This window comes from Pristis pectinata, chromosome 13 (genome assembly GCF_009764475.1).
Source record: "Pristis pectinata isolate sPriPec2 chromosome 13, sPriPec2.1.pri, whole genome shotgun sequence".
Taxonomy (NCBI): domain Eukaryota; kingdom Metazoa; phylum Chordata; class Chondrichthyes; order Rhinopristiformes; family Pristidae; genus Pristis; species Pristis pectinata.
In genome coordinates this window covers 12,365,131-12,391,789 of record NC_067417.1, presented here as the reverse complement: position 1 = coordinate 12,391,789, position 26,659 = coordinate 12,365,131, and the positions used below count along the sequence as shown (strand labels likewise).

At 43.2% G+C, this 26,659-nt stretch overlaps 1 protein-coding gene across 4 annotated transcripts in view; it reads right to left on the bottom strand.

Annotated features, from left to right (window-relative positions):
* The window catches only part of LOC127577441 (meckelin-like), a 104,517-nt gene that overhangs the window by 64,616 nt on the left and 13,242 nt on the right, over window positions 1–26,659 (bottom strand). For 3 of the 4 annotated variants that reach the window (XM_052028657.1, XM_052028658.1, XM_052028659.1), the window contains exons 5-13: window positions 24,728–24,794; window positions 23,166–23,201; window positions 20,869–20,940; window positions 17,399–17,514; window positions 12,421–12,520; window positions 6,707–6,784; window positions 5,851–5,916; window positions 3,565–3,709; window positions 1,999–2,107 (exon numbers count right to left, since the gene is read on the bottom strand). In XM_052028657.1, coding sequence (XP_051884617.1) covers window positions 1,999–2,107; window positions 3,565–3,709; window positions 5,851–5,916; window positions 6,707–6,784; window positions 12,421–12,520; window positions 17,399–17,514; window positions 20,869–20,940; window positions 23,166–23,201; window positions 24,728–24,794 — 789 coding nt within the window. Of the gene's footprint in view, window positions 1–1,998; window positions 2,108–3,564; window positions 3,710–5,850; window positions 5,917–6,706; window positions 6,785–12,420; window positions 12,521–17,398; window positions 17,515–20,868; window positions 20,941–23,165; window positions 23,202–24,727; window positions 24,795–26,659 lie in introns of those variants that run through there. The other variant, XR_007957382.1, reaches the window with a different exon arrangement.

The window sequence follows — 26,659 nt, the reverse complement described above, 5'->3', positions numbered from 1 at the left end:
TGTGCTGTAGTGCTCTATGACTCTATGAATTTGGGGAGAATAGATTACAAATTAGTGGGCGAATGGAAGTCACTCTGTGGTCTCTTGCGTCACACAAAAATACAGTACATCCACTGTTTTCCCTAGGACCATGAGACACAGTCTAAATCTTAGAGCCAAACCTTTCAGGAGAGTTAGAGACACAAGAGACCACAGATGCTGGGATCTGGAGCAGCACAAACAGCTGGTCAAGCAGCACCTATGGAGAGAAATGGACATTTCTGGCCGAGACCCTTCATCTGGACTGCTAGATGAAGGGTCTCGATCTGAAATGTCAACTGTCCATTTTCCTCCATAGATGCTACCTGACCCGCTGAGTTCCTCCAGCATCTTGTGTATTGCTTTCAGGAGAGTACTTTGGAAAGACTTCTACTTGCAAAAGGTGATGGAGGTTTGGAATTCACTTCCACAAGCAGCAGTTGACAGTTGGTCAATTGGTAGTTGAAAATCTGAGACAGATTGTTATTAAGCTAAAGTATTAAGGTATAATCCAATGGCAGGGCACATGGAGTTAAATCACGGGTCAGCTCACTTAATGGCAGAACCGGCTCAAGTGATTAAATGCCTCTTGTGCTGTGCTCCAAACATTTCACTGAGTTAACAACTAGATATATCTTTTGATCTATTTATGGTGGAAAGGAAAGGAAGAAAGAAACATAAAAGAGCATTTATATAAACCCTATTGTCGCCTCAAGACATTTTGTAGCTCTTTACAGCAATTACGTCCTTTTCTAGTGTGGTAACGTGGGAACCACAGCAGTGTAACACATGCATAGCAGGGTCCTATAAACATTCATTATTGATCAGATGTCCATATCTGGTCTGGTTGGTTGACAGATGAATGTTGGCCAGGACAACAATTTTAAGACCCCTGTTCTTCTTCAAGACAGCATCCTGGGACTTTTGTGTCCACAGGAGAGAGTAGAAGGGACATCGATTATCATCTCATCCATAAGATGACACCTCTGACGATGCAGCACCCCTTCAGTGGATGAGTCCCTCACTTGCCCAAATAGGTTTTCCTTTCTCCATCTGGTCAGGCTGAATTTATCACACATACTCATGGACTATCTCCAATTCCTGGGATAACAATGGAGTACCAACAGACGAGGATTTCACATTTTGTCGTGACACAGAGGGAGGCCATTTGGGCCGACTCACAGATCAATCCCATTCCCCGCTAATTTTCTCTGTAACCCATTCTCCCCACATTCCAATCATCTCCACCCAGATTCTCCCACTCACCACATACTAGGGGCAATTTGCAGCAGCCAATTGACCTAGCAACCTTGGTATTGGTATATTATTGTCACTTGTACTGAGGTACAGTGAAAAACTTGTCTTGCATACCGATCGTACAGGTCAATTCGTTACACAGTGCAGTTACATTGAGTTAGTACAGAGTGCAGTGATGTAGTACAGGTAAAAACAATAACAGTACAGAGTAAAGTGTCACAGCTACAGAGAAAGTGCAGTGCAATAAGGTGCGAGGTCACAACAAGGTAGGTCGTGAGGTCATAGTCCATCTCATTGTATAAGGGAACGGTTCAATAGTCTTATCACAGTGGGGTAGAAGCTGCAACCTGCAGGTCTTTGGGACGTGGGAGGAAACTAGAGCATCTGAAGGAAACCCATATGGCCCCTAGAAGAAGGTGCAAACTCCTCATAGACAGCACCCACAGTTAGGATGAGCCCAGGTTGCCAGAACTAGTAGCTCTGTAACTGTACCATTGTGTGTTCCAGTGATCCACTGTGCCATTCCAGTGATCCCATCCAATGACAGGATGGAAAATAAAGTGTTTGCTTAATTATTCAAACTTAAGTGAGAGCAAAGAGCATAACTTGGGAACAAACAATCCCTTGGCTTCTGGTTGAATAGGACAGACTTAGTTAAGGGAAAAGTGTGCATTCCAATACGGAAGGGTCCTGTACTTGAATCTTTAACAGCCATCCTCTCACCTTAGGATGAGGTCTTCAGCATAGGTGACAGAGCTTGGTGGGTTACTGAGACTACCCTTCCTCCCTGTCAGCCCATCAACCAGAAAGAATCTCCTTAGTGCTCCAGCTCCTGCAAACATAAAGCATTGTATTTAGTGAACTTCTCCATCTCAAGACATCCCAAACAACTCTGAAGCCAATGAAACACTTCTGCAGTCACCCTCGTAGAAAATGTGCAGCCAATTTGTACACAGCAAGCTCCCACAAAAAGCAGTTTAACCAATCCACATAATTTAGTGATGTTGAGTGAGGGGATAATCTCAGCATCGCCCTGCAGAGCCCAACGCTTCAAGTGCACATGATGTGTTGAGGGTTTCTCTCACCACCACCTTTTCAGGTAGTGAGATCCAGACCCAAGCAACCTCTGGGTTGTGTAAAACTTCCTCATCACCCCATCTAATACTTCTACCAGTTACTTTAAACTTATTCCCCCTTTTTGACACCCCGCCCCATCTCATAATTTTATTTACCTCAATTAAGTATCTCCTCAGCCTCCTCTGTTCCAAAGAAAACAAGGGTACAGAAGAGGTTTACCAGGATGCTGCCTGGATTAGGGGGCATGTACTATAAGGAGAGGCTGGACAAACTTGGGTTGTTTTCTGTGGAGCAGCGGAGGCTACCTAACAGAAGTTTATAAGATTATGAGAGGCATAGAGAGGGCAGACAGATTTACTAGAATGGCTTGAAGGATGAGGATTTATGACGGGAAAAGTTAGGAACCTTCTCTTCAAAGAAAAGAAGATTGGGATAGAATGATCAAGGTGTCCAAGATCATGATCAGTTGAAAGGTTCTCCCTGGGTGACGGCAGTGTTCTGCTCCTGTGAACCATTTGTAACCCGGACAGTTCGCAAATCCAAAATTCGGCCGCAAACCAAGTTCCAAGGCGGCAGCAGATGCCTGCGGCCCTGCAGCAGCCGGCAAATCCATCCTATCGGTATCCCAAACACTCACTCGTAGATATGGGCTGTACATAAGTCGGGTGTTCATAACCTGGAGAGGACCTGTATATAGGACAAACAGGGGGAAGCAGACAGTTCTATAGGGGAAATGGATTTTACTTTCTTTCTTTTTCAATCTTTTTATTAGTTTCCAAATTAATACAGATTAATATATAACATCGATGTTTGTACATGTAATAGAAAGAGATCAGGAGAACAATCATGGCATAGATAATCATAAAGAATAGTAAAATATAAAAAAAATCTGTAGATCCCACGATCTCTTAGTAAATGGAGGAAATGGATTTTAAGCTTAGAGGATAAGAATAAACTTTTCACCAAGTTCTTATCTGAAACTCAATGCCTTGAAAGAGCGACAGAAGAAACATTTGGCTCTTGTGAAAGGGAATTGGATGATCAAGAGAAAATAATGTGGGGGCTTTAGGGAAGAGAGCAGGGGAGTGGTCTACAACAAGCTGATATAGATTCAATGGGCTGAGGGTCCTCCTTCCATGACATAACCCTTCTATGATTCTCGTCCACCTAGCCGTCACTGCCTCTGCAGAGTTAATAAAAGCAGTGACTTACTCAAACCATTCCTGTCTGGATTGAGAGTGCGCACTGGGATAGGCCAAACCTTCGGCTGTCCTTGATTATCGTTGTAGTGGAGAAAGAGTTCATAAAGCACTGGCTCTGGGAATCGGCGGAGAAGGTCCGAGATTCGTATTGTGCACTGAAATAAAACAATAAGCGTCACTCACTAATGGGCATGTGGTCTCCAAACCTGGCTCCGATGGCTCAAGAAATTAGCAATCAGAAGTGAGGTTAATCTGTGGGCAGAAACTCAGTGCTGAATTAAGTGGCATTTCTCACTGGTTTTCCCACTGAGATTGAACAGCTGCAAAGGCATCAATGCCAGGCCGCTAAACCAATAAACCTCTCATTATCCGACCAGGACCTGCAAGGAGCTACCAACTGATGATCTGTCCACACGAAGGCAGGATAACGTTCAGCAACATTTGGCAATTAACGTCTGGTTAAATTACAACAACCAAGAGGCACTGCACTAAAGATCCAGAGACTCGAGTTCAAATCCCACCCTGGCAGCTGGGAAATTTAAATTCAGTTAATGAAATAATCTGGAACATTCAGAGAAAATACATCGTTAATAAAAGTGACCATAGGATTGCGAGCATTTTGTAAAAACACATGTCCTTCAGGGAAAAGAACCTGCTGTCCCCACTGATCTGGCCCATGTGTGATGCCAGGGCCAAAGCAATGCAGTTAACTACCCTCTGAAATAACCATCTATTCTAAAAGGTGACCCATTTGCCACCTTTCCAAGGGCAATCACAGGTGGGCAATAGATCTTACTCTTGCTAGTGGGGTACATATCCAATCAATGATTAATAAGAATGATCAACTCTAAAATCTTTCCTTCCACCTTAATGTACAATACGTTTCCCAGCTCAACTGCTTCATCTGTACGAACTGGATTGTATGGAGCCACACCTGCAGCTGCCTAGCCTCTAAACAGAGCCAAAGAAAAGTCATGCCCAAGAGTAGGAGTCTGGACATGCATGCCTTGTAGCTATTTTTTTTTAAATCATTTATAGAAAGGAGATTTACCCAGATTACATCTGATAGCAGATCCATTAGTCAGGCTCTGACCTCACTGCCCCTCCAAAGTCCACCTTAGTCACTTAACCATTCAAACGTTTGCCTATGCATGTCTTCCAGTAATAGGGTTTTCCACATTTTCAAGCAGTTGTGCCCATTTCCATCGGAAGTCCCGCTGGTTGGGACACTTCCCTTAACGTGTGTCACTTCGCGCACGTGGCGACATCAAAGACGTGCGGATGCAGGTTTCCAACTTACCGACAGAAAATGGCCTTCATTTTTCACTCAGAGTAAAACAAGGAGCAAACCACTCCACAAGTCAGGAAGAATACACGATTTAAAGGTTCCCACTGGGACATGAATTTTATATTCACTGCTCTCCCAGAATGGTTTGCAAGTACTGCCCTCTTGCAGACAGGTATCAGTGACAAAGATTGCAACAGCTCTGTAATAGATGCTGAGATCTGCATCGGTAATGATTGCCAAGCGCAACACACATGCCCTATTGTGGCATGGGATCCAATCAAACCCTTTTTTGTGGGGGGGGGGGGGGGGGGGGGTTTGAACTCTTCCCCCATCTGAATTTTCCCTTTCATTGTCCCCCAGTTTTTCCTCCCTTTCACTCCCCCCCACCCGACCTGCCTCTATTGTCCCTTGGCGCAGCTACCACAAAGAGAGCTACTTAACAAATCTGACCCACACAGGTAGTCCTGGTCTGTGTGAAGCACGAGTTAGCTTCTAAACCTTTTCATTAGGAGAAAAGCACAGTAGCGGTTTCTTAAAGCAAGGATGTCCCAATTTAGTGATTATTTTTGGTGTGATCTGATCTGACATTCGAGAAAAATATAGTGCCCACTGAGGTCACCAAAAATGAGTGCAATCCAGTTTCAAGGTTTTTATAACCTGCAGGCATGACTTATCAATAAAGCAACAAGGGAGGAAATCTTCACTATTATCTTCAGATTCAAGATAAACAAACACAATCCAAGATGATCTCCAGAGACAAGAGACTGCAGATGCTGGAATCTGGAGCAACAAACAATCTGCTGGAGGAACACAGCAGGTCGAGCAGTGGGAGGAAGGGAATAGTCAATGTTTTGGGTCGAAACCTTGCATCAGTCCTGATTCAGGGTTTTGTACTGAAATGTCAACAATTCCTCTCCCTTCCCCCACAGGCTGCTTGACCCACTGAGTTCCTCCAGTAGGTTGTTTGTTGCTCCAAGAAGTTCTGCACCTGCTTTTGACAACACTCACCGACTGGACATAGAAAGAGCCAAACTTGTACGCGGCATCCAGCAATGTTTGCGTGTCGGGACATAGCTGTTAAAAAACATAAAGGGGTGTTAGGCAGAGTGAACCAATTAGTGTGTGGTCCACAAGGAATGTAGTCATTCAGTCTGGTCAGAACAGACCTAATAATCCAGTCTACAGGAAATAGTTTAGGCAATGGTCCAGCATTTGCGGCTGTCATTTTGGAGAACCTGTCAACAGTTGCTATCATTACTTTGTGAAGTGTCAACGCCTTCTGGAATACAAACTTGTGCAGCTAAGACTATGAGATAAACTCAGTGATTTGCTGCTCCTTAATTTGGGCAACTGCTACAAATTTAGCAGTTACCATTGAATGAGTGAACTGATATTGGCTTCTTTATGTGTAATATTCATATTAAAATTCAGTTAAAATATCATGTCCATTAAAATATTCTGCCCAATTAGAGGCGCAATAGACATTTTCATATTTTTTAAACCATAATTAATGCTGAACAATTTTTCTGGACCTGATGAACTTTTTGTTTTAAAAAGAGGTATCAATTCTTTTTCAAAATAGCAATACCAAAACTACAGAATTTAAAATAAGTTATATTTTTAAACGTTGTATATGATATCTCAGCTTTTACCTTGACCAATGTGGATTTTCCAGTTTGGGCACCTCAGTCTTCTCAAGGTGACTAAGGGAGGTCAATAAATGCTGGCCTTTCTGTGATGTACCATGAAGCAAGATAATAAAAACCAAATGCTACCAATGACACATTGAGTTTTACATCTGCAATATTCCAGTTAAGTGATCATATAGCAGCAACCCCAAAGGTGATACTGAGCAACTTCTCACCTGTAAAGTACCTCCTCTGACATCTTCCCAACCAAGAAAATTGCCACGAGCATCATATTTCACAATTTTGAAGGTGATCTATTGGCAAGCAAAGAGGATAAAATTGGAGCAGAACACACAACAAACCAGACACATCAGTTCCACAAGGACCCCTCCCATTTTCCATTCCCAGTAACCAGAATTTCCATTTTTATCCACTGGAATTCACTTCCAGTGAACCTGGGTGAAAAATGAAAACCAGTGAACTATGCTCATCAACTCAGTAATGCTAATATTCTTTTATCTGTTGGAGTCAATCCATGACAAAAGGCACCATCACTGGCAGATAAAATGAGCACAGGGAACAAATCCAGATGAGTTTAAAGGAGTTCAGGCTTCGGTACTGATGAGCAAGGTGTTTGTCAACTGCTCTGACTACAAGAAACTGCAGAGACCTGTGAACACAGCCCAGTCCATCATGGAAACCAGCCTCCCCTCCATTGACTCCGTCTACATTTCCCGCTGCCTCGGGAAAGCAGCCAACGTAACCAAGAACCCCTCCCACCCCGGACATTCTCTCTTCTTCCCCCCTCCCATCAGGCAGAAGATACAAAAGCTTGAGAACACGTACCACCAGGCTCAAGGACAGCTTCTATCCTGATGTTATAAGACACTTGAATGGACGTTTTATATGATAAAGATGAACTTTTGATCTCTCAATTTACCTCATCATGGCCCTTGCACTTTATTTGTCTACCTGCACTGCACTTTCTCTGTAACTGTAACACTATATTCTTATGGGTTTTTTCCCTTTTGTACTACCTCAACATACTTACATGATCTGTCTGGATGGCATGCAAACAAAAGCTTTTCACTTTATCTCTATACATGTGACAATAGTAAACTAATCACCAAATTAATTACCAATTACTTGGAGTGCAATCAGGACCAAGACAATAAAAAACAGGATTAATGGAAGATTAGTGAACATAGAACAGCACAGCACAGGAACAGGCCCTTCGGCGCACGATGCTGTGCCGAACTAATTAAACTAGTAATTAAATGCCTAACTAAACTAATCCCTTCTGCCTACACAATGTCCACATCCCTCCATTCTCTGCACATTCACGTGCCTATACGAGAGCTCGTTTATCAGTGTAAATGGGTGTTTGATGGTCGGTGCAGATTTGGGAATTTGGGAAAGGACTGCTTCTAAGCTACATCTCTCGTAGCATTCACGGGTTGCCCCACTTTATAGAGATGGAGGAGAAAAGTCAAGAGGCAACAGCTATAATAGTTAGGGGAGCAGACAGATGTTTCTGCAGTGAAGAAGTGATTCCAGGAAGGTACGTTGCCTCCCAGCGTCAGATCAATTTGCAGTGGTTGGACACAAGACAGCATTGAAATGGAGAAAAAAGGATCGAGAGAGATAAATAACACCAAAACATGACACAGACTTTGGATAGGACGGAGCATACGAGGAGATACAAGATGTGTTTATAAATGTGCACTATAAATCCAAGCAGCATATTAAGACTAGGTTATTTACTTACTGGTGCAATTAAAGCATATGTTGTGGCAATGACAAACTAAAAAAATGGGTAGGAATGGGTTGTAAATATTCCTGGGTACAAAGTGTGCAGGGAAGATCAGAAAGGGAAAAAAACAATGGGGCAGGGAGGGTGGCAGTAATGATTAATGAGAATACTTAGAGTGCTGGAGAGATCAAGGATAGAATCAATCTGTTTTAGAGTTAAGAAACAATACAGGAGCTATTACATTTCTGGGACCATTCCACAGCCTGCCAACTAGTGGGAGGGATACAGTGGAGAAACGTTGCAGGGGGACATTGAGAAGATGTGCACAAGTCAAAGGTAGGGATAATGGAGGCTTTCATCTATCCAAATACATTCTAAGGTCACAATAACACAAGGGTCAAAGTGGAGAAGAAGTTCTAGAGTGTGATCGGGAGGACTTCCTTGATCCGTATGTTTCTGTCCCAACAAAGGCAGCGGCAGTGCTAGACTCGGTTCGAGGGAATGAGGCAAACCTAGTGGAGCAAGTAACAGTGGGGAACCATCCAGAACACAACAAGCCTAATATCATAAGGTTCAGAATAGCTATGGAAAGGGATGTAGATGTTTGCAAGGTAAAAATAGTCCATTGGAAAAGGGCCAATCTCAGTAGGATAAGAACAGAACTGGTCCGGGGAAATGGTAATCAAAGCTTGGCAGGGGAAATTATAATTGAAACGTGGGAGGCTTTTAGAGTGAAAATGTTTCAGCTGCAGTTGAGATGCATTCCTGTGGGAGGGAGAAAAGGTAGGGAAAGCAAATTGGGAGCTCAGTGGATGACCAAATGGCGAGTGTAAAATAGACCCGAGGAAAGCAGCCCAATTGCTAATGAAGTCAGATCCAGTCTGATCACAGAAAATACAAGGGGAAAGTGGAAAAGAAAGTAAGAGGTACAAAGAGAGAGCATGCAAATAGATTGGCAGAGAACATAAAAGGGAGCACACAAATCTTCCACACCCATGCAAAGAAGAAAAAAGTTGTAAAAGGAGGGGTGGGGACAATCAGTGACTAAATATTGAGGCAGGGTGCATTGCTGAGGTACTAAATGAGTATTTTACATGAAGGAAGAAGATGCTGTTGGAGTCTCACTTGTTGTTGAAATTCTGGATGAGTTACAATGATAGAGGAGGTACAAGAAAGGCTGGCTGCACTTGAAGTGGATAAACCATCTGCTCTAGATGGGATTTGTCCAAGGTTGCTGAGGAACAGAAGAGAGATAAGCAGAGGCGCTGACCATAATATTGAAACATCTGTAGATTCAGGGCGAGTGCTTGAAATTTGTTCAAAAATGGGAAAAGGGATTAGGGATAAACCCAGTAACTACAAACGAGGGTGCTAAACCTTGATAGTAGAGAAAGTTCTAAAAACAATGATCAGGAGCAGAATTAACTGCAATTTGACTGAGAGAATAATCATTTGCAGGAACTTAGGGAAAAGGTGGGGGAGTGCACCAAATAGACTGATCTACAAAGAGCCAGCATCGACCAACAGACGGAATAAACTCCTCCCCACCGTAATAATTGTATGATTCTAGTTGTGAAAGATTTCAGCAACAGTTGAGAGTGATGATAAGACTCAGAGGTTAGCAGAGCCCATGAAACTTAAGGTGGTGGGAGCCTTATAATAGTTATCTAAACCTTGTAGTTAATTTACCCTCTTGAAATCACTCCAGAACATCTGTTTTTAAACACAATTAATTTTATGGCCCAGCTTTAGCCTAATTAGGTACGTGTCTGCAGATAGGTAGCAGCTGTTAATGCAGAGCGCAGTGTCAGTGTGTCCTTCTAGTATTGTTTTATATTGAGAGACTAATTCTTGGGATGTTATTTAATAGAGTCATACAGCATGGAAACAGGCCCTTTGACCCAACTCGCCCATGCTGTCTGTGTTGCTCAGCGAGCTAGTCCCATCTGCCCATGTTTGGCCCATAGCCCTCTAAACCTCTCCTATCCATGTACTTCCCTAGATGACTTTTAAATGTCGCTAATGTGCCCCCACCAATCACTATTTCTGGCAGCTCATTCCAAATATGCACCACCCTTTGTGTGAAGAAGCTGCCCCTGATGTCCCTTTTAAATCCCTCACCTCTGATCTTAAACCTGTGCCCTCTTGTTTTTAGCACCCACTCCCTGGGAAAAAAAGACTATGTGCTTTCACCCTGTCTATGCCCCTCATAATCTTATTTCCCTCTAACAGGTCACCTCTCAATCTCCTACATTCCAGGGAATAAAGTCCTAGTCTACGCAACTTCTCCTTGTAACTCAGGCCCCCAAGTCCAGGCAACATCCTGGTAAATCTTTTCTGAGCTCTTTCTAGTTTAATAACATCTTTCCTTTAACAGGGTGTCCAAAACTGTACATAATACTCCAAGTGCAGCCTTAGCAACATCTTACATAACTGCATCACAACTTCCTAACTCCTATACTTAGTGCCTTGACTGTTGAAGGCCAGCGTACCAAATGCCTTTACCACCACCCCATTTACCTGTGAGACTGCTTTCAGTGAACTATGCACTTGCACTCCTAGGTCCCTCTGTTCTATTACACTCTCCAGGGCCCTACCATTCACTGTATAAGTCCTACTGTGGTTTGGTCTCCCAAAATGCAATACCTCACATTTATCTGGATTGAAAGCCATTTGCCAATTGCCATCCCACATACCCAGCTGATTGAGACCCCCCCTGTAATTTTTCATAACCTTTTACACTGCCAAAGGCAATGGGTGAATGGGACTTGGTGGGAGTTAAGGCACAGGCAGTTTTGGGTGGCCTCCAACTTGCAGAGAGTAGAATAGAACGGAGATCCAATTCTAAACTCTGCAAACTTAAAGCCATCCGCAAAATAAAGAGTGTATTTAAACCAACTGGAAGTGGTTGAACAGTCTATTCCTCCAGCAGATTCCATGGGTTGGGTACATATTAATACATGTTCTGATGTCCCAGATGGGGTCCCCCATTGCACATTACTTGTAATGTGGAACACTCTAGAGGGTCCTATTCCATCCTTCATTCTGAGTTCCTCACAACCCCTTGCTCTGGACTAAGGAATACACTGACGTTCAATCCCAAAAATCTAAAGGTAAAAGAAATATCTGTTCTGCTCGAGTTTTCTAAATATATAATTAATTTAAGACATGTTCCTAGTACACTGTGGAACTCCCCTGACTGAATTTATCATGTGAATGGCACCATTGGAAATTTAAAAAGACAACAGTGCCCCAGAGTTTGCCCATTAGTTTGTTAGTTTCTGTTAGTTCCACTTGTTTAGGACATTTAGATTTAAAAGGAAAAATGCTGAGGAATTTTCTGGAAGTCTGGGGTGGAAAAATTACTGCAGCTGCTGTAAATCTGAAATAAAAATGGAAAATGTTGGAAACTCTCAGTGGTTCAGGCAGCAACTGTGGAAAGAGAAACAGAGCTGACATTTCAGGTCAAAGGCATGTTTCACTTTCCACAGATGCTGCCTGACCTGCTGAATGTTACCAGCATTTTGTGTTTCTATTTCAGCCCTCATCCATGTCCCACGAATATTTAGATTCCTGGAAAGCAAAAGTTTCAGGTTGCAAACTCTTCAAAGTTCAGAAGCAAGTTTAATAGATGCATAATTAACAGCATGAAACGCACAGCTGGTCGAGAGTGAGATCCCATTTTCAAGAGGCTAATGGTGGAGAGGCACATATTGACCAGCAGATTAAGGTGATTGGGAATTTATCACCACGTCCTCACTCCACTCCTTGTTAATCTGCACAATGAGCACCTATCAGGCACAGTAACTTTATTTCAGCAAATTCTGTGCCATTTCCTGTTTTGAGATTGTTCACAAGCCATGATCTTCACCTGGGCGGTCAACAGTTACCACAAGGCCATTAGATCAGTGTATCATTCAAGTAGCAAAAGCAAGCTGGCTGCAAAAGAGGCAACAGCTCTGGCAAGCAAGTAGTGAGGTCTTTAGATACATTCACCCTCTCTCTTTTGATCCTCAGAACATTTCAAAATGTCTGTTGTACCTTTAAAATACACTGATCATTGACCTCCTAGCAACCACAGCTGCCAAAATGTACATCATGTAACTGCCCGGAACAATATTTCACTTCGTAATCTCCAACTTACTGACTAGGTTAATCCATGAATCAAAACGTGCTGAAACATTACTACACACTCACCTGGGAATCTTTCTGGAAAGAGAGCCCCTTGGGGGCTGTTTGCCCCAGGGATGCAGCTATATTTGAGTCCACATAGAAGAGTTTTGGGAGGTAGTTAGTCCTTCAGCGAAAAGGGAAAAATAAAAAGCACAAGTTAAACAAACGAAGACAAGATAAGCAGCCACTAAAAGAAATGTGGGCATCTGTCTCGACACAGGAAATAGCTTTTCCCAAACTTCCATCATGGCCAGGCACTAACAGCTGAGGGAAAGTATGCCTGGTGAATCTCACAACCAACATCACGAATAATAGACATGCTTCTTACCAGGAAATTTGTAGAAAAATACCTTAAGCTAATTCTTAGAGTTTGGAAGGCAATTTCCTGTACTGTTATTGTTTTTACCTGTACTACCTCAGTGCACTCTGTACTACCTCAATGTAACTGCACTGTGTAATGAATTGACCTGTACGATCGGTGTGCAAGACAAGTTTTTCACTGTACCTCAGTACAAGTTACAATAATAAACCAATACCTTGCTCCTACACTCCCAGTGGAGAAGCTTGAAAGAAACACAAAAAAGGAATTTGCATTTTATTGCACCTTCCGTGACTTTAGGAGATCCTAGTGCATTTCACCACCAATGAAATACTTAAGTGTTGTCTCTGTATAGACAATGGATGATACAGTGTTGGAACTCTCTCTGTTCTGGGATCATCCGATTCATCTTTAACTTTTACCTCTGTGGCAGGGTGCTGCCAGAAATTCCCAAACAGCTGATGTTGGAAAAGGGAAGGAGCACGACACAGAGACCACCAGATCTTTGTGGGCATCATTCTTCAAGATGGCAGAATGGCCACTGACTTATCAAATCGTACTCTTGCTAAAAACAGATTTACCATTTTTCTGTGTATTAATAATCTCATAATGTTATATGAGGAATATTGCTTGAAAGATTCTAAAGGCATCCAGGTTGTTCTGTAAATAAAACTATGTGTGAACTCTGAATTCTAAAATAACCACAGAAATCAACAACAACAACCACCTGCATTTATTTGGTGCCTTCAATATAATAAAGCATCTCAAATCAAGCTAACATATTATGAACAAATTGTTAAGTAATTCATTATTTTTTCCCAATCCACTGAATTTCAAAATATTTATTGAATAATGATCCATGCATAAAGTTTAGATTTTGGGATTAGAGATGGTTAAAAGCAGTGCTAATGATTAGTAAACCAGTAAAAACGCAGTAACTCTTGATAGAAAAGAGCGTAACATATATAGGCTTGTTTTTTTGCAGCTAAAGCACTTTGTAAATACCTCCAGTTCTCATCTGATCTTTGATTTATTAAGGGTACATTTGAGGAGATTGCAAAACAGTCCTCCCTGTGTAGGAAAGGGGGTTAACTGGAGGCATCTTCTAGATTTTTAGTTTTAAGCTCCCATCACTTTCATGGTGTAACAAAGGCAAACATTGACAATTTTTTTCAATTATCATAATCACTTTATCAGAACCTTGCATTCATTTGTAGGCGAGACATGTTTACCATTTCTGCCTGGGCCAGACAGTGTGAGACTGACTGTATTGCAGTCATTCAGCTTTCAAACCCAAAATACAGGTGTGCACCAGATCTTCATGGGCACTCAGCTCCCCCAGTGGGAATGGGCTCCCCCAGTGGCGCAGAGGAGCACTGCACTTTTAAAGCACCAAATCACACAGAGAATGGAGTACTCATTCGAACTCCGGTCAGTTGGAGATAACCAATCTTATCTGGTGCAACGTGGCTCCCTGCCCTGATCACTATCTTATGATTCATCCCAGCTGCCATGCCACTCTCTGCAGAATGAAAAGAAGTCTGGCATCATAATAGCATGGTGCCTTGTCAGGAGTTACAAAGAGGGTATTTATCTTGCAATGTAAGCAACCTAGTCCAGCATGCAATATCTACTGGAAGAAAACACTTAACATGCTTAAACAGGTTCCTCAAGAGCATGGATATTTGGTTTGTCAATAGTTATTTTAACCTATAATTTGAAAAAAAAAATCCCCCCTCAAAGTCTGCACACTTGCATCGGTGACGAGCTCTCACCAGTAATTTTCCTTCCCTGACTCTGGGTTATCAGTGCAAACTACCTGGGGTAATCTTGACCGTATTGGGCAATTGTGTACAGCCAACAATAATTTATCAACTACCAGTTAAACAAGTTTTTCTCAACCAGAACAGACGCAGAGGGAGTACTGGAGAGTGCCCGTGTTTTAACCCTATTCCAGTTGCCTTGCCTTTGTCATTGTATCTCAGGGGACACTTGGATAGAACAACAAAGCTGTGTCAGGACTTCATCCGTAAAAGTATGTGGTTCACAAGGCTCCAAGGCCTGATGATTCATCTTCAGGTAATGCTAGATTTTTATCATATTTACAGGACAGGACACATCATTTACTTATCAACCTTCCTAACATCAGTTCAGTAATTACCGAATGAATCTGAATCAGCAATGTGGTAACAATCATCTTTGGGCTAAACAAAAGTGATTCAACAGTTTGTTTCCAGTATTTAACTGAGAAAGGGAGGAGCCAGAAAAGGGCTGGACTCAAGCCAAAAATCTGTCACAGTACAAGTAAAGATTTGCCTTTAAATTGCACCTTTCATTGTCCTTTTGAGAATGTCCTGATATGTTGTGCAGTCAATGAAATACCTTTGAACTATTGCAACTTCTGGAAATGCACAGCGAGCACCAACAAAAGTTACAAGTTACTGAACATTTTAATTCATTCACAGGATGTGGCCACTTCCTGTAGAGTGAAAGGAAGTTTGGCATTTATGGCCCAAGCAAATGGCATTGTAAGTTTCCTCATAGAGTGGTTAGGAGTCACATACAGGCCAGACAGGGCAAGGAGAGCAGATTATTCAGCCAAGTTTTATTTTAAAGACATAATCCAGGGGTTGAATGGCTGCCAGTACTTCCTTTTAAACTCAGATTTATTTAAGTCTGAATTTTATTTTCCCATCTGTAATAGGGGGAATTTAAACATGTCTCCTGATCATTAGCCCAGACCTCCAGATGTTAAGATGTTTATTTATTAGTCACATGTACATCGAAACACACAGTGAAATGCATCTTTTTGTGTTACTGAGAATGTACTGGGGGCAGCCTGCAAGTGTCGCCACTCTTCCGGCACCAACATAGCATGCCCACAACTTCCTAACCTGGATGTCTTTGGAATGTGGGAGGAAACCAGAGCACCCGGAGGAAACCCATGTAGACACGGGGAGAAGGTACAAACTCCTTACAGACAGCGGTGGAAATTGAATCCATGTCGCTGGCGCTGTAATAGCGTCACACTAACCACTACACCAAATAACTTTACCACACTATCATACCAGATAACATGCCTTTAATGCTGCTGATGGAGGAATAAATATTGGCCAAAATGCAGAGAGTAACTGTCCTAGTGTTCTTTAACATAATCGTTTGCCTCCATCTAAGACAGCAGATGGGGACTTTGCTTAAGGTGGCAGATAAAAGAGGACATCAACAATGTGGCACTCTCTCTGCACTTCAATGAAGTGTCAGTCCAAATTTTGTCAGTCTTGAACCTACAACCTTCTGACTGAGAAGCAAGAAAGCAGAGAACTAAGTAACAGATGCTACCTCAAAGGGACCTTTGGTCTTGAGAGATTGGCAGACCATAACAATAAGGAAAAAGAAAAAGCCCCACGGGAATTTACCGTTTTGTTACTCCCATGCCACACTTTAACATCCAGTGGCCAAAGTCATTTCACAACCAACCAGGAGTTATTTGGCTCCCCCTTAATGGTGAAGCAGGGAACTGAGCCAGGATACCACACCTTTCCTTGACCCCCCCCCCCTCCTCCCCCACCAAACCTCTTCATCCTGCAATAGCTGAAGTTAGCCAGATGAAGGCACTGCAACTGGCCTCAGCACACCTGGATAGAAGGGCACCTGCCTCAGGTGCATCTGCACTGCCGAGGACAGGTTCGGTTTCGGCAGTGATGCTCAGAGACTGACCAGCTTAAAGGCACATGTGAAGAGCAGCCACTTGAACCGCCAGCTTAACATGAGCCAAGACTTGCAGACTCGCAGGACAAACTTCCACTAGCAGACTCGACTTCTGACAAAATTAATGAATCATTGACCCTTCAGTGGAAGAGTCCTTTTCAAATGACTAATGTGCCAAATCACCTACGAACCAGTAAATTACCTACAATTTGATCCATTACATCTGGGCAACAAGTTGACTGTAGATGGATATTGCCAGAAATTGAGGAAAATGGGCGATGGTGAAAGATAGTTAAATAAATTCTCACAAAAGGGAGGATAATACTTTGGAGACAATAATACCAGTTCAGCTCAGGGCTCCACAGTTAGCTTTCGGGGGCAAAAGAAGAGATTCGCATGTAATTATGAGGACAGGGTGCATGAGCCCTGTAATCTCAAGCACACAAGATTCAGGGTGATCAAAACACAGTGGAAAGAAAATGATTAAAAAAGGAGTTGATGGGTTAGACTAAAAGAAGTTGCATTTTCTGATGGAAGAATGCAGAATAAAAAGGACATAAGCAGTGGGAAATAGCACAGGTCCTTGACGCTGCTCGCCAATCAACAGCTGGTCCTAAAGACAATTTTTCCTCCCCTGTCCCCATTCTCAGTGTTCAAAAGCCCATCAATCTCACTGTTAATTAGACTTAGTCACTAAACTTCCACAGCTCTGCGTGATAGAGAATTCTAACGTATTCTACCGTTTGAGTAAAGAAATTCCTTCTTGTCTCTATCCTCAATGGCTGACCCCTTAACTTGAGACTAATCTCCTAGTTGTAGACTCACTGGTTAGAGGAAGCAGCCTCCCTGTGTCTACCTTGTGAAACCCTCTCTCAATCTTTCATGTTGCAATAAACTCGCATCTCATTCTTCTCTACCCCAGCAATATTAGACAACCCTGCTCAATTTCTCCTCATAAAAAGGTATTACACTCACATGGCAGGTACGTTTCGGTACAGAACGAGGGCCTCGCCGCTGACCAAGCCAGTCACATCGAGCACCACCAGGTTAGTGAGAAGCTGGCATGCTGTCTGATTAGTGTATTGCACATTCTGAAAACAAAAGATAGCTCTTGTAAGGTTATTTCCACTTAGAGCAGGACCTTGCCCTGCAGAGGGAGGGCACTTGGCCTTCCTTGGATGCTGAAGGGTCCACTCAAACCAAACCAATACTGACCCCCAAGTGGTACAGACATCCTGACACCAGAACCCAGACGGCAGTTCAGCTCTTTACTCAGTTTCAGAAGCTGTCAGCTTATAGTAATCAGACCCTGTTGTTTCCAAATGAGTAAAAGAGAAGCTGTGATTTAAAAATAACGTCTAACAACAATCCAGCTGTTGCTCAATACTACAGTCAGAATAAATGTTAACCATTCACAGGAAGTGCTGTGGGTTGAGTTCAAAGGTCATTCATAAGACTGTGGTTAGCCCACCTCAGTTCCCAATTTCTGGTGATTATACTGACTGAATTGAGGCTCAGGCACTCTGGAGCAGCAACTGAAATTATTCATTTAAAAGTAAAAGGTATTAAATATATATATTTCCCTCATATCTTCCTCAGCCCTGAACACTGACCTATCCAAAATGAGAATTCAATATGCAACCTCCTAATCCAGCCCAAACTTTCCTGACTGTTAGGATTTTCTGAATCTGGGTCAGCTAAATTACACAAGCTTAGTAAAGAGTAAATGTTTGCAGCAGACAGGCTTGTCATGACAGCAAAGTGTTCAGACAGGTAAACAGCCCCGGAACTCTGTGGTCCTAGGAAAGCTTGGGCTGGAGTCAAGGACGGTGTTGAGTATTGATTGTGTTCCCTCTGTTTGAATGAACAAACCTTTCACCTAGTTCCCCAACCAATCCTCAATTAAAGGATGTCAACAGTCCATCTGCTAAGTAACCCTAAATAATTGCAACTCATGTCATATTGACATATAGAACATAGAACACTGCAGCAAGGAATAGCCCCACGGCCTACGATACCTGTGCCGACCATGATGCCAATCCAAACTAATTCCTTCTGCCTGCACAGCTATAGAGCTCCACTTCCCTATTCATGTCTGTCTAATTGCCTGTTAAATGTTGCTATCGTGTCTGCTTCCACCACTCTCCCTGACTTAGCATTCCAGGCACATACCACTCTCTGTGTGAAAAACTTGCCTTGCAAATCATCTTGAAACCTTCCCCCCTCACTTTAAAGCTTTGCCATCCGGTATTTGACATTTCCACCCTCGAGGAAAAAAAACTCTGATGATCTAGCCTATCTGTGCCTCTCATAATTTTATCAGGTCTCATATATTCCTGCATTGTAATTTGTCTGATCGCAGTTTTCCTCCCACGGCCTATAGCCATTTTATGAATTTAGGCTTTCTGTGACCTGTTGCTCATTGATTATTTGCTACTTTTTTCCACTACCCTTTTGGTCAATCTAAATGGTTCTTGCTCTACGGACAATGGTTAGAGCGAGGATTTTATTACAGAAAATTTGAAGCTAAAGGATGAAGCAGTTCTGCTCAAAATTCACAGAAAACTTGACCATTGGAGAATAAAGTCACAGAAAGTACTTCAGATTCAAGTGCCTATATGCATTGATGGAATGCACAGGCACTTGAATCTGAAGCAGGCTCTGAAGGCTAATGAAGTCTACTGGTATATTGCACATGACTCTGTGACAATAAGCATAATAATAAACCTCTGCCCTCATTCAAGCTATCTTTAATAAAAGGCAGAGATTGTGGTTCTGCACTGACATTTAGCGATTGGAGTCAATGTCAAATGCCGCCCACAGGGTAAGATAGCCTGGTTCGTTCAAAATACGTAAAAAAAAAAATTGCAAAACTCATGGAAATCATCAAATATCCCTGACATTGGCAAAAAAAAATTACAGCTCTTGTCCTGGGATTTGTGACTATATCCCAGCTTTGACCAGTAATCAAAGAGCAAAACCCACAGATGCTGCAAATCTGAAATAAAAACAGATTTATTTACATTTGGAAAGGCCAGGATAGTCATGAACATGAACCAGTTGGGACCTGGAAATTGGGAAAGGTCGAAGTGATGGAGGGTCACGGATGTAAGTGGGAAGGGACTGTAATGGATATGGAACACTGGTGTGTTCAGAGATGGTGAAAGGTGCGAGGGTAATATCATTATTTTCTTCCTTTTTTAATATGATGAGATTCTGGGGATTTTTTCAGTTGAAATCGATGACATACACACGCTGACTTCAGAAAGAAACCTCAGTCAGGAAAAGTGACTTTTAAGGTGAGTCGTAAAAAGAACAGATGGAGAAAGATGGAAGTGTTTAGGAAGGCAAAGGTCTGTTGGCCTTTATTACAGAAGGATTTGAGTACAAGAGCAAAAATGTATCACTACATTTATAAAGGGCTTTGGTGAGACCTCAACTGGTACTGTGTACAATTTAGGTCTCTCTTGTTGAAAAAAGGGCATACTTTCTCCAGAGAGTGCAACAAAGATTCTTCAGACTGGTTTCTGCGATGGGGAGTTATCATATGAAGAGAGATCGAGCAGACTAGACCTCCACTCTTTCAGGTTTAGAAGAATGATAAATGATGACCCTGTAAGGAATGTACAAAATTCCTAGAGGGCTCCTTAGGATAGATGTGGGAAGATGTTTGCTTTGACTGAGGAGTCCAGAATTCTAGGGTTCAAAATCACCAAATATGGGGTGGGCCGTTTAGGACTGAGATGAGATGAAATTTCTTTAGTAAAAAACTGGGGATGCTGGAAATCTGAAATTAAACAGAAATTGCTGGAAACATTCCGCAGTGTCTGTGGACAGAGAAAGAGTTAATCCCTTTGTTAAAAGAGGGAAACCTAAAGGCATTTTAAGGATTGAAAACTGTCTCATAGGAACCATCCCATTAACCTGTCTTCTAACACCAGCTCTAACATCTGCTGCAGCTCAAGGAACAAACTGCTCAAACACCAGAGAACCCAAAAAAATCAAACCAATGAAAGAAATCACATGGAGGATCACCAGAAGTGATCAATTCCAATTAGCACCGGGTTACACTGAAGACAAACTCACCCCCACAAAAGCCACTACTTTGGGAGCTACAACTTTTTCCCAGGGCGACAATGGTTAATACGAGGGGACATAATTTTAAGGTGATTGGAGGAAGGTATAAAGGGGATGTCAGGGGTACTTTTTTTTTACACACAGAGAGTGGTGGGTGTGTGGAACGCACTGCCGGCAGAGATTGTGGGGGCAGATACATTAGGGACATTTAAGAGATTCTTAGATAGACACATGAATGATAGAAAAACAGGGGGCTATGTGGGAGGGAAGGGTTAGGTAGATCTTAGAGCAGGATAAAATGTCGGCACAACATTGTGGGCTGAAGGGCCTGTACTGTGCTGTAGAGTTCTATGTTCTATGTAACTTACTGCACATGCCAGGTAGCTTGCTTGAAGGTGCATTTCATACCAAATGGAATCTGGAAATGGTGCCGAGCTGGCCTGAAAGAAAATATCATGAAACTCAATCTTGCTTCATAAATAATGCACAATGTAATCCCACCCCTGCCCCATGCCCCTGTTCAGGCAATGTATGGCATTCACTGAACTGTCCTGCCTGTTGTCACATCCAGGAAGCTCAGCTAGGAATCCATTCTCCACGTGTGTGTGAGCAGAGGGAGAGAGCAAACAGTGAGGGCTGGTTCAACTAAAGTTAGGGAGTGTCTCGTAAGGTATAGGAGCAGAATTAGGCCAGCAGTAGGTGGATGGACAAAGCCCAGCGAGAGACAGGGCTCCATCGCCAATAATGACTGTCAGACTGCGTCCCCAGGCTTACCTTGACAGCTGGCAAAGCCCTGCCCACAACCTCCTAGAGTTGCCCCTGTCCCTGAGATCCACAAACATTCAAGTACACCAAAAGGCCTTTAAAATTGTAAAAAATGCTGTGGATACTTATCAGGTCAAGCAGCATCAGTGGAGAGAGAAACAGAGTTAAGGACTGGGGCCAAGGTTTGGTGAAAGGTCAACAACCTGAAACTCTTTCTCTCTCCGCGGGTGATGCTGGGAGATCTGTGGAAGTTTGTGCTGCCCTGTTGGATTCCATGAGTGGTCCACAAGGCAGAGTAAGTGTCCGGGATTGGTTATCAGTTGAGTGGAAGTTTGGGATTTCCACCTTCGCTCACTGGTCCCAATCTTCCGCCCAGTTAAGTAAGGAAAAGCAGGAATTCCAAATGAAACTCCTGATATCTTGGTTGGAAGTTCTACCCTCGTATTGAAAGGCATGAGCAGGTTCGAGGGACTTGCTCCTGTTTCTTATGGATTTGGCTGACATTTGAGTTACCTCCATTTCTAATACTGGAAAAATCATCTCTTCTGCCAATTCCCAAAGACCCCAATGACTTTTGTAGTCACGTTTCCTCTACTGCAACTGTCATCTTGACAACTAGGGGGAAGGCTGTGCTTATGTCAACCAGTGATGGCTTGAATTCACTTTGCCTGCTTGCCTCTGCTCTTCCCAGAGGAATGCATAGCTGTGTCTACACTGTTGCTGTGGGGAAGTTGTGGGGAAGTTGTGAAGAAGGTGTTGCTGCAGTGGAGTTCCATACTCTTTGAAATGGTGGCTGGTGGCTTTAGCAGCAAGGCTGGGTTTGAGAACTGGGGGTGGGGTTGTGGTATGCTGTAGTCTTGTACCTGCTCAGTGTGAAACTGTACCATCCAGTCAAGAGGAAGGTGCCCAAGAACAGATCCTGCTGAGATATGCTGCCTCGGTCTGGAGAGTGTTATGGGTTACAGGTCATTTGCACTGGGGTAAAGCTCATCTTTGGTTTGGGAGAAGAGCACAGCACAGTCATTAACAGAGGTGGATAACTAGCATGGTTCTCATTGACTCTAAACGAATTTGGGTGGGGTGTACTCCAGATTTGTTCTCTTACCTGTGCTGGATTTTGCCCTTGACACTCGAGTGTCTGATCACCCAAGGGTGAGAAGGTGCGAATGTGTTGACACCAGGTGTAAATAGAATCTGTCCTTGGTCGAGATTTGTTGAGGTGTCTCTGGGCCTGTACTCGATGGAGTTCAGAAGGATGAGGGGGGGGATCTCATTGAAACTATCGGATACTGAAAGGCCTGGATAGAGTGGATGTAGAGAGGACATTTCCATTAGTAGGAGAGTCTGGGATCCGAGGGCACAGCCTCAGAATAAAGAGAGATCCCTTTAAAACTAAGATGAAGAGGAATTTCTTCAGCCAGAGGGTGGTGTATCTGTGGAACTCATTGCCACAGAGGGCTGTGGAGGCCAAGTTATTGGGTGTATTTAAGGCAGAGATTGATAGGTTCTTGATTGGTAAGGGGGTTAAGGGTAATGGGGAGAAGGCAGGAGAATGGGGTTGGAAAAAAAAAATCAGCCCATCAAGCACCTACTGCTCCCCAGTACCAGCCTACCTGAACCCACTTCAAGGAGCACCCTCACATAGCCGGGTGATCAGCAGAAGATCCCACCCAATGCCTTCACTAATCCTGTGTCTCAACTCCAAGTTCCCACCTTGTCCTCAAATCCTTTAATCCCCCACAGCAACCCAAAATTAATTTGCCTTACCCTTGAACAAGCTCAGCGACTGAGTTTACAAAGTCTACCACAGATTATAGGCGACAAATGAGTGAAGTAACGTGAATGATATGGACATGTTTAAAAACTGCCTTGTCCCCAGTGAGATCGAATAAATGCTTACCGGAATTCTTGTGTTTTCAAAGCAAAGTCCTCCTCTCTGAAATGAGAATCACAGAATATTGCAACATTAAACTCAAAAGATGATTCCAATCATTCAGCGGCGGGTTTTCCCATGTGCAGAGAGACAGATTATCCTCAATGTTCTCACTCAGCTTCCAGTCTCTCACCACTCCCACCTGGAACCCTACTAGATGTCAGCCCAGAGTGAGGTGAAGGGAAACCAAAGGATTCCCAACTGGTGCCTCAGTGTTAAGTGAAAATCAGAACACAACCGCAGTTGTTGGAAATCTGAAAAAAAAACAGAAAATGCTGGAAATACTCAGCAGGTTAGGCCGCATCTGTGGGAAGAGAAATAATGCTTCAGATCAAAGACCCTTTGTCATTGACCAGATATCCTTGTTTGCAGCGTATCCCTGTGGTCACTTTCAACCTATCAGAGGTGTCCCCCCTTTCCCACCCTCCTTCAGTTTAATGAGCTTTGTTTCCTTCCCAATTCTGACAAAGAGGCTTCAACCTGAAATTTTAACTCTTGTTTCTCTTCCAACAGATGCAGCCTGACCTGCTGAGTATTTACATTAAATTGGTAAATTGATTTATTATTGTCACGTGTACTGAGGTACAGAGAAAAAAACTTCATTTTGCATGCCATCCATACAGATCACCTCATCACATCAGTGCATTGAGGTAGTACAAAGGAAAACAATAACAGAATGCAGAATGAAGTGTTACAGTTACAGAGAAAGTGCAGTGCAGGCAGACAATAAGGTGCAAGGCCATGACAAGGTAGATTGTGAGGTCAAGAGTCCTTCTTATTGTAGTAGGGGATCATACAGTAGTCATAACAGTGGGATTTCCAGCATTTTCTACGTTTATCTCACTATTTATTGTCTCTTTCATTCATACATGGCACATGAGCATTACTGCTCATTTCTTTTGGTCCTTGAGGAGATTCTAAGCCTCCGTGCTTTGTGTGGTGAAGTTCCTCTCACTGTACCAATGGAGAAGTAGTTGACCCAGTAATGGGGAAGGCAAAACAAGATGTTTCTAAGTCAAAATGGTGCGTGGCATGGAGGATAACCTTCTGGTTCTACTCCCATCTGTCCTGCACCGTCCTCTTACAAATTCAAACACTGGTGATAATGCTATTTAAGAGGAAAGAACTCAGTTTTGAAAGTAAAAATAGAAAATGCTGGAAACACTCATCAGATCAGACAGCATCTGTGGAGAGAGAAACAGAATTAAGGTTTCAGGTTGAAAACACTTTGATATTTTAGGCTCGCGGCTAACTTTACTGGAGAAACTCTCATCTAAACAAAATACATCAATCTACTCTGACGAAGGACTTTTGACCTGAAACGTAAACTCTGCTTCCTTTTCCACAGATGCTGCATGACCTGCTGAGTGTTTCTATTTTGTTTCAGATTTCCAGCATCTGCAGATTTTGTTTTGAGTTTCAACTTGTAATAGGTTTCAAGCATTCAGCAAAGTTCACCTGGACCTAGGGATGTAACACTAACTCTACCCGAGCTTCTCTGGTGCACCCCAAAACAGTGAATTGCTCACCAAGTTGTTAGGTGGACAGGTGCAACTGTTGGTGGTCAAAATGAAAGTTTCCTGGCAGGGGACACACCTGGCAAAGAGAGAGAAAACATACTGATAACCAGGTCTGATCCAAGCTTTACTACAACTGGAAGTCAACTAGTAAACAACACAGGGAGAGAAAATGGATGATACACTCAAAATACCCTTTGCAATGCCAAGCTGTGACCACCACAGGAAAGGATCAACTCCCACACTGCAGTTACCCTGCACTGCAATTTTTCAATTTCTTTATGTTCCCCCCAAAGGAAACATGGGGTGGTTTAGAAATCTCTCACTTAGGGATGGCCACACTCTGTACTTCTTAACTTTGTTGCTCAATGGCACCAACATCTTGCTTGCATAAAATCGTCCTTCCGAGACAAACAGATCCTTATCACACTGTCTCCAACCTCCACCCTCCCCTCCCACCTCCTGGTTCCATCTTCCTCTTTTCTTTTGTGTCTGCCTCAACCTACCTCCATCTCGCAACTCCAGCCACCCCCCCCCCCCCCCGCCCTTCCCTTACCTGGCTCGATCTGCCCATCATCCCTCACCCATTCTCAGTCCATCGATCACCTCTAGCTTCTGTCTCACCACTTCACCTCTTCTCTTTGTAACAGCTCTCTCCCCTCTCAGTCCTGATGCAGGGTTTCGACCCGAAACGTCGACAGTTCCTCCCCCCACCACCCCCCCCCAAACAGATGCTGCTCAACCTGCTGAGTTCCTCCAGCAGATTGTTTGTTGAAGTAGATACTGCCATCCTTGGCAAAGACATCAGCGACATCTGATAGAGAATGCTGAGAAGCCATGTTAAGCTCACACTTTAACCTTAGTAAAGCAGGCCTTGTGTAAACCTGCTTAAATTTGAGTGTATTTACAAAACAAAACCTATATTCATTAACTAACAAGTAGTAAAACCAGGACAACAATCCAACAAATACACCCTCACCGTTTTACCAATGAATTCACACGATAAATAAAGTTCCTGACCAAGAATTTCTTTGGCTCTTACAAAACCTCATTAGTCCAGTGCTTCCTCAGGGGTCTGCACTAGGTTTGTACAAGGTGCCTCTCCAACCAACACTGTACTGCACATGAGTGCCAGCGCAATAACACATTTCCCCTGCTGGGTCTCTGCTGCAAATAGTGGGGTGCAGGAGTGGGGCTGGAGGAGGACTGGGGTAATTGGGGAGGGTTGGATCAGGAAGGCATCAGTGGGGGCGGGGGGAACTGAGAGAAAGGGACATCAAGGAATGGTAGTTGGATGTGATGATGTGGCGGACATCAGGAACACCATCACGGCGGGGGGGGAGGGCAGGAGGGCAGTATGGAGGCATCAGAAGCAAACTCCAAAATTCTTAGAGCACTCACTGCCCAGAAGATGAGCCTCAGGTGATCTGGTCCCCTTTAACACAGGAGTTTGCTTCAGCTCTCCAGTTAAGGCCCCTGCCACTTCTGGGTCCTGTTTGTTCAAGGACATCAGAACATGCTTCGTACATCCATTGGGTGGGACCATGCACAAGGGGCTGGGTTTCAGATTAACTTCCTTTGCAAAGAACACAAAACCATTGCGTCACATGAAGGAATTTTTAGCTCCACATCTAAATACCATGTGAACATCCCTTGTGGGATGACAGACCCCCAACCATTGTATTTTTTTTAAAACAAGGATTATACTGATTAGAGGTAAATCGTTTTCCAAAATGGCTTCATGTCACTGAAGCACTATTTAACCAGTGAGTAACGATCCAGGCAACCCCAGGTATGAATCCCACACTGAGCAAATGAGGAAGAAAAAAGTTCAAGAACAGGTTCAAGGACAGTTACGTCCCTTCAACCACTCAGTTCTTGAACCAACCAGCACAACGATTATCACTACCGTTTAGCAACACTATGACCACTTTGATGACTTTG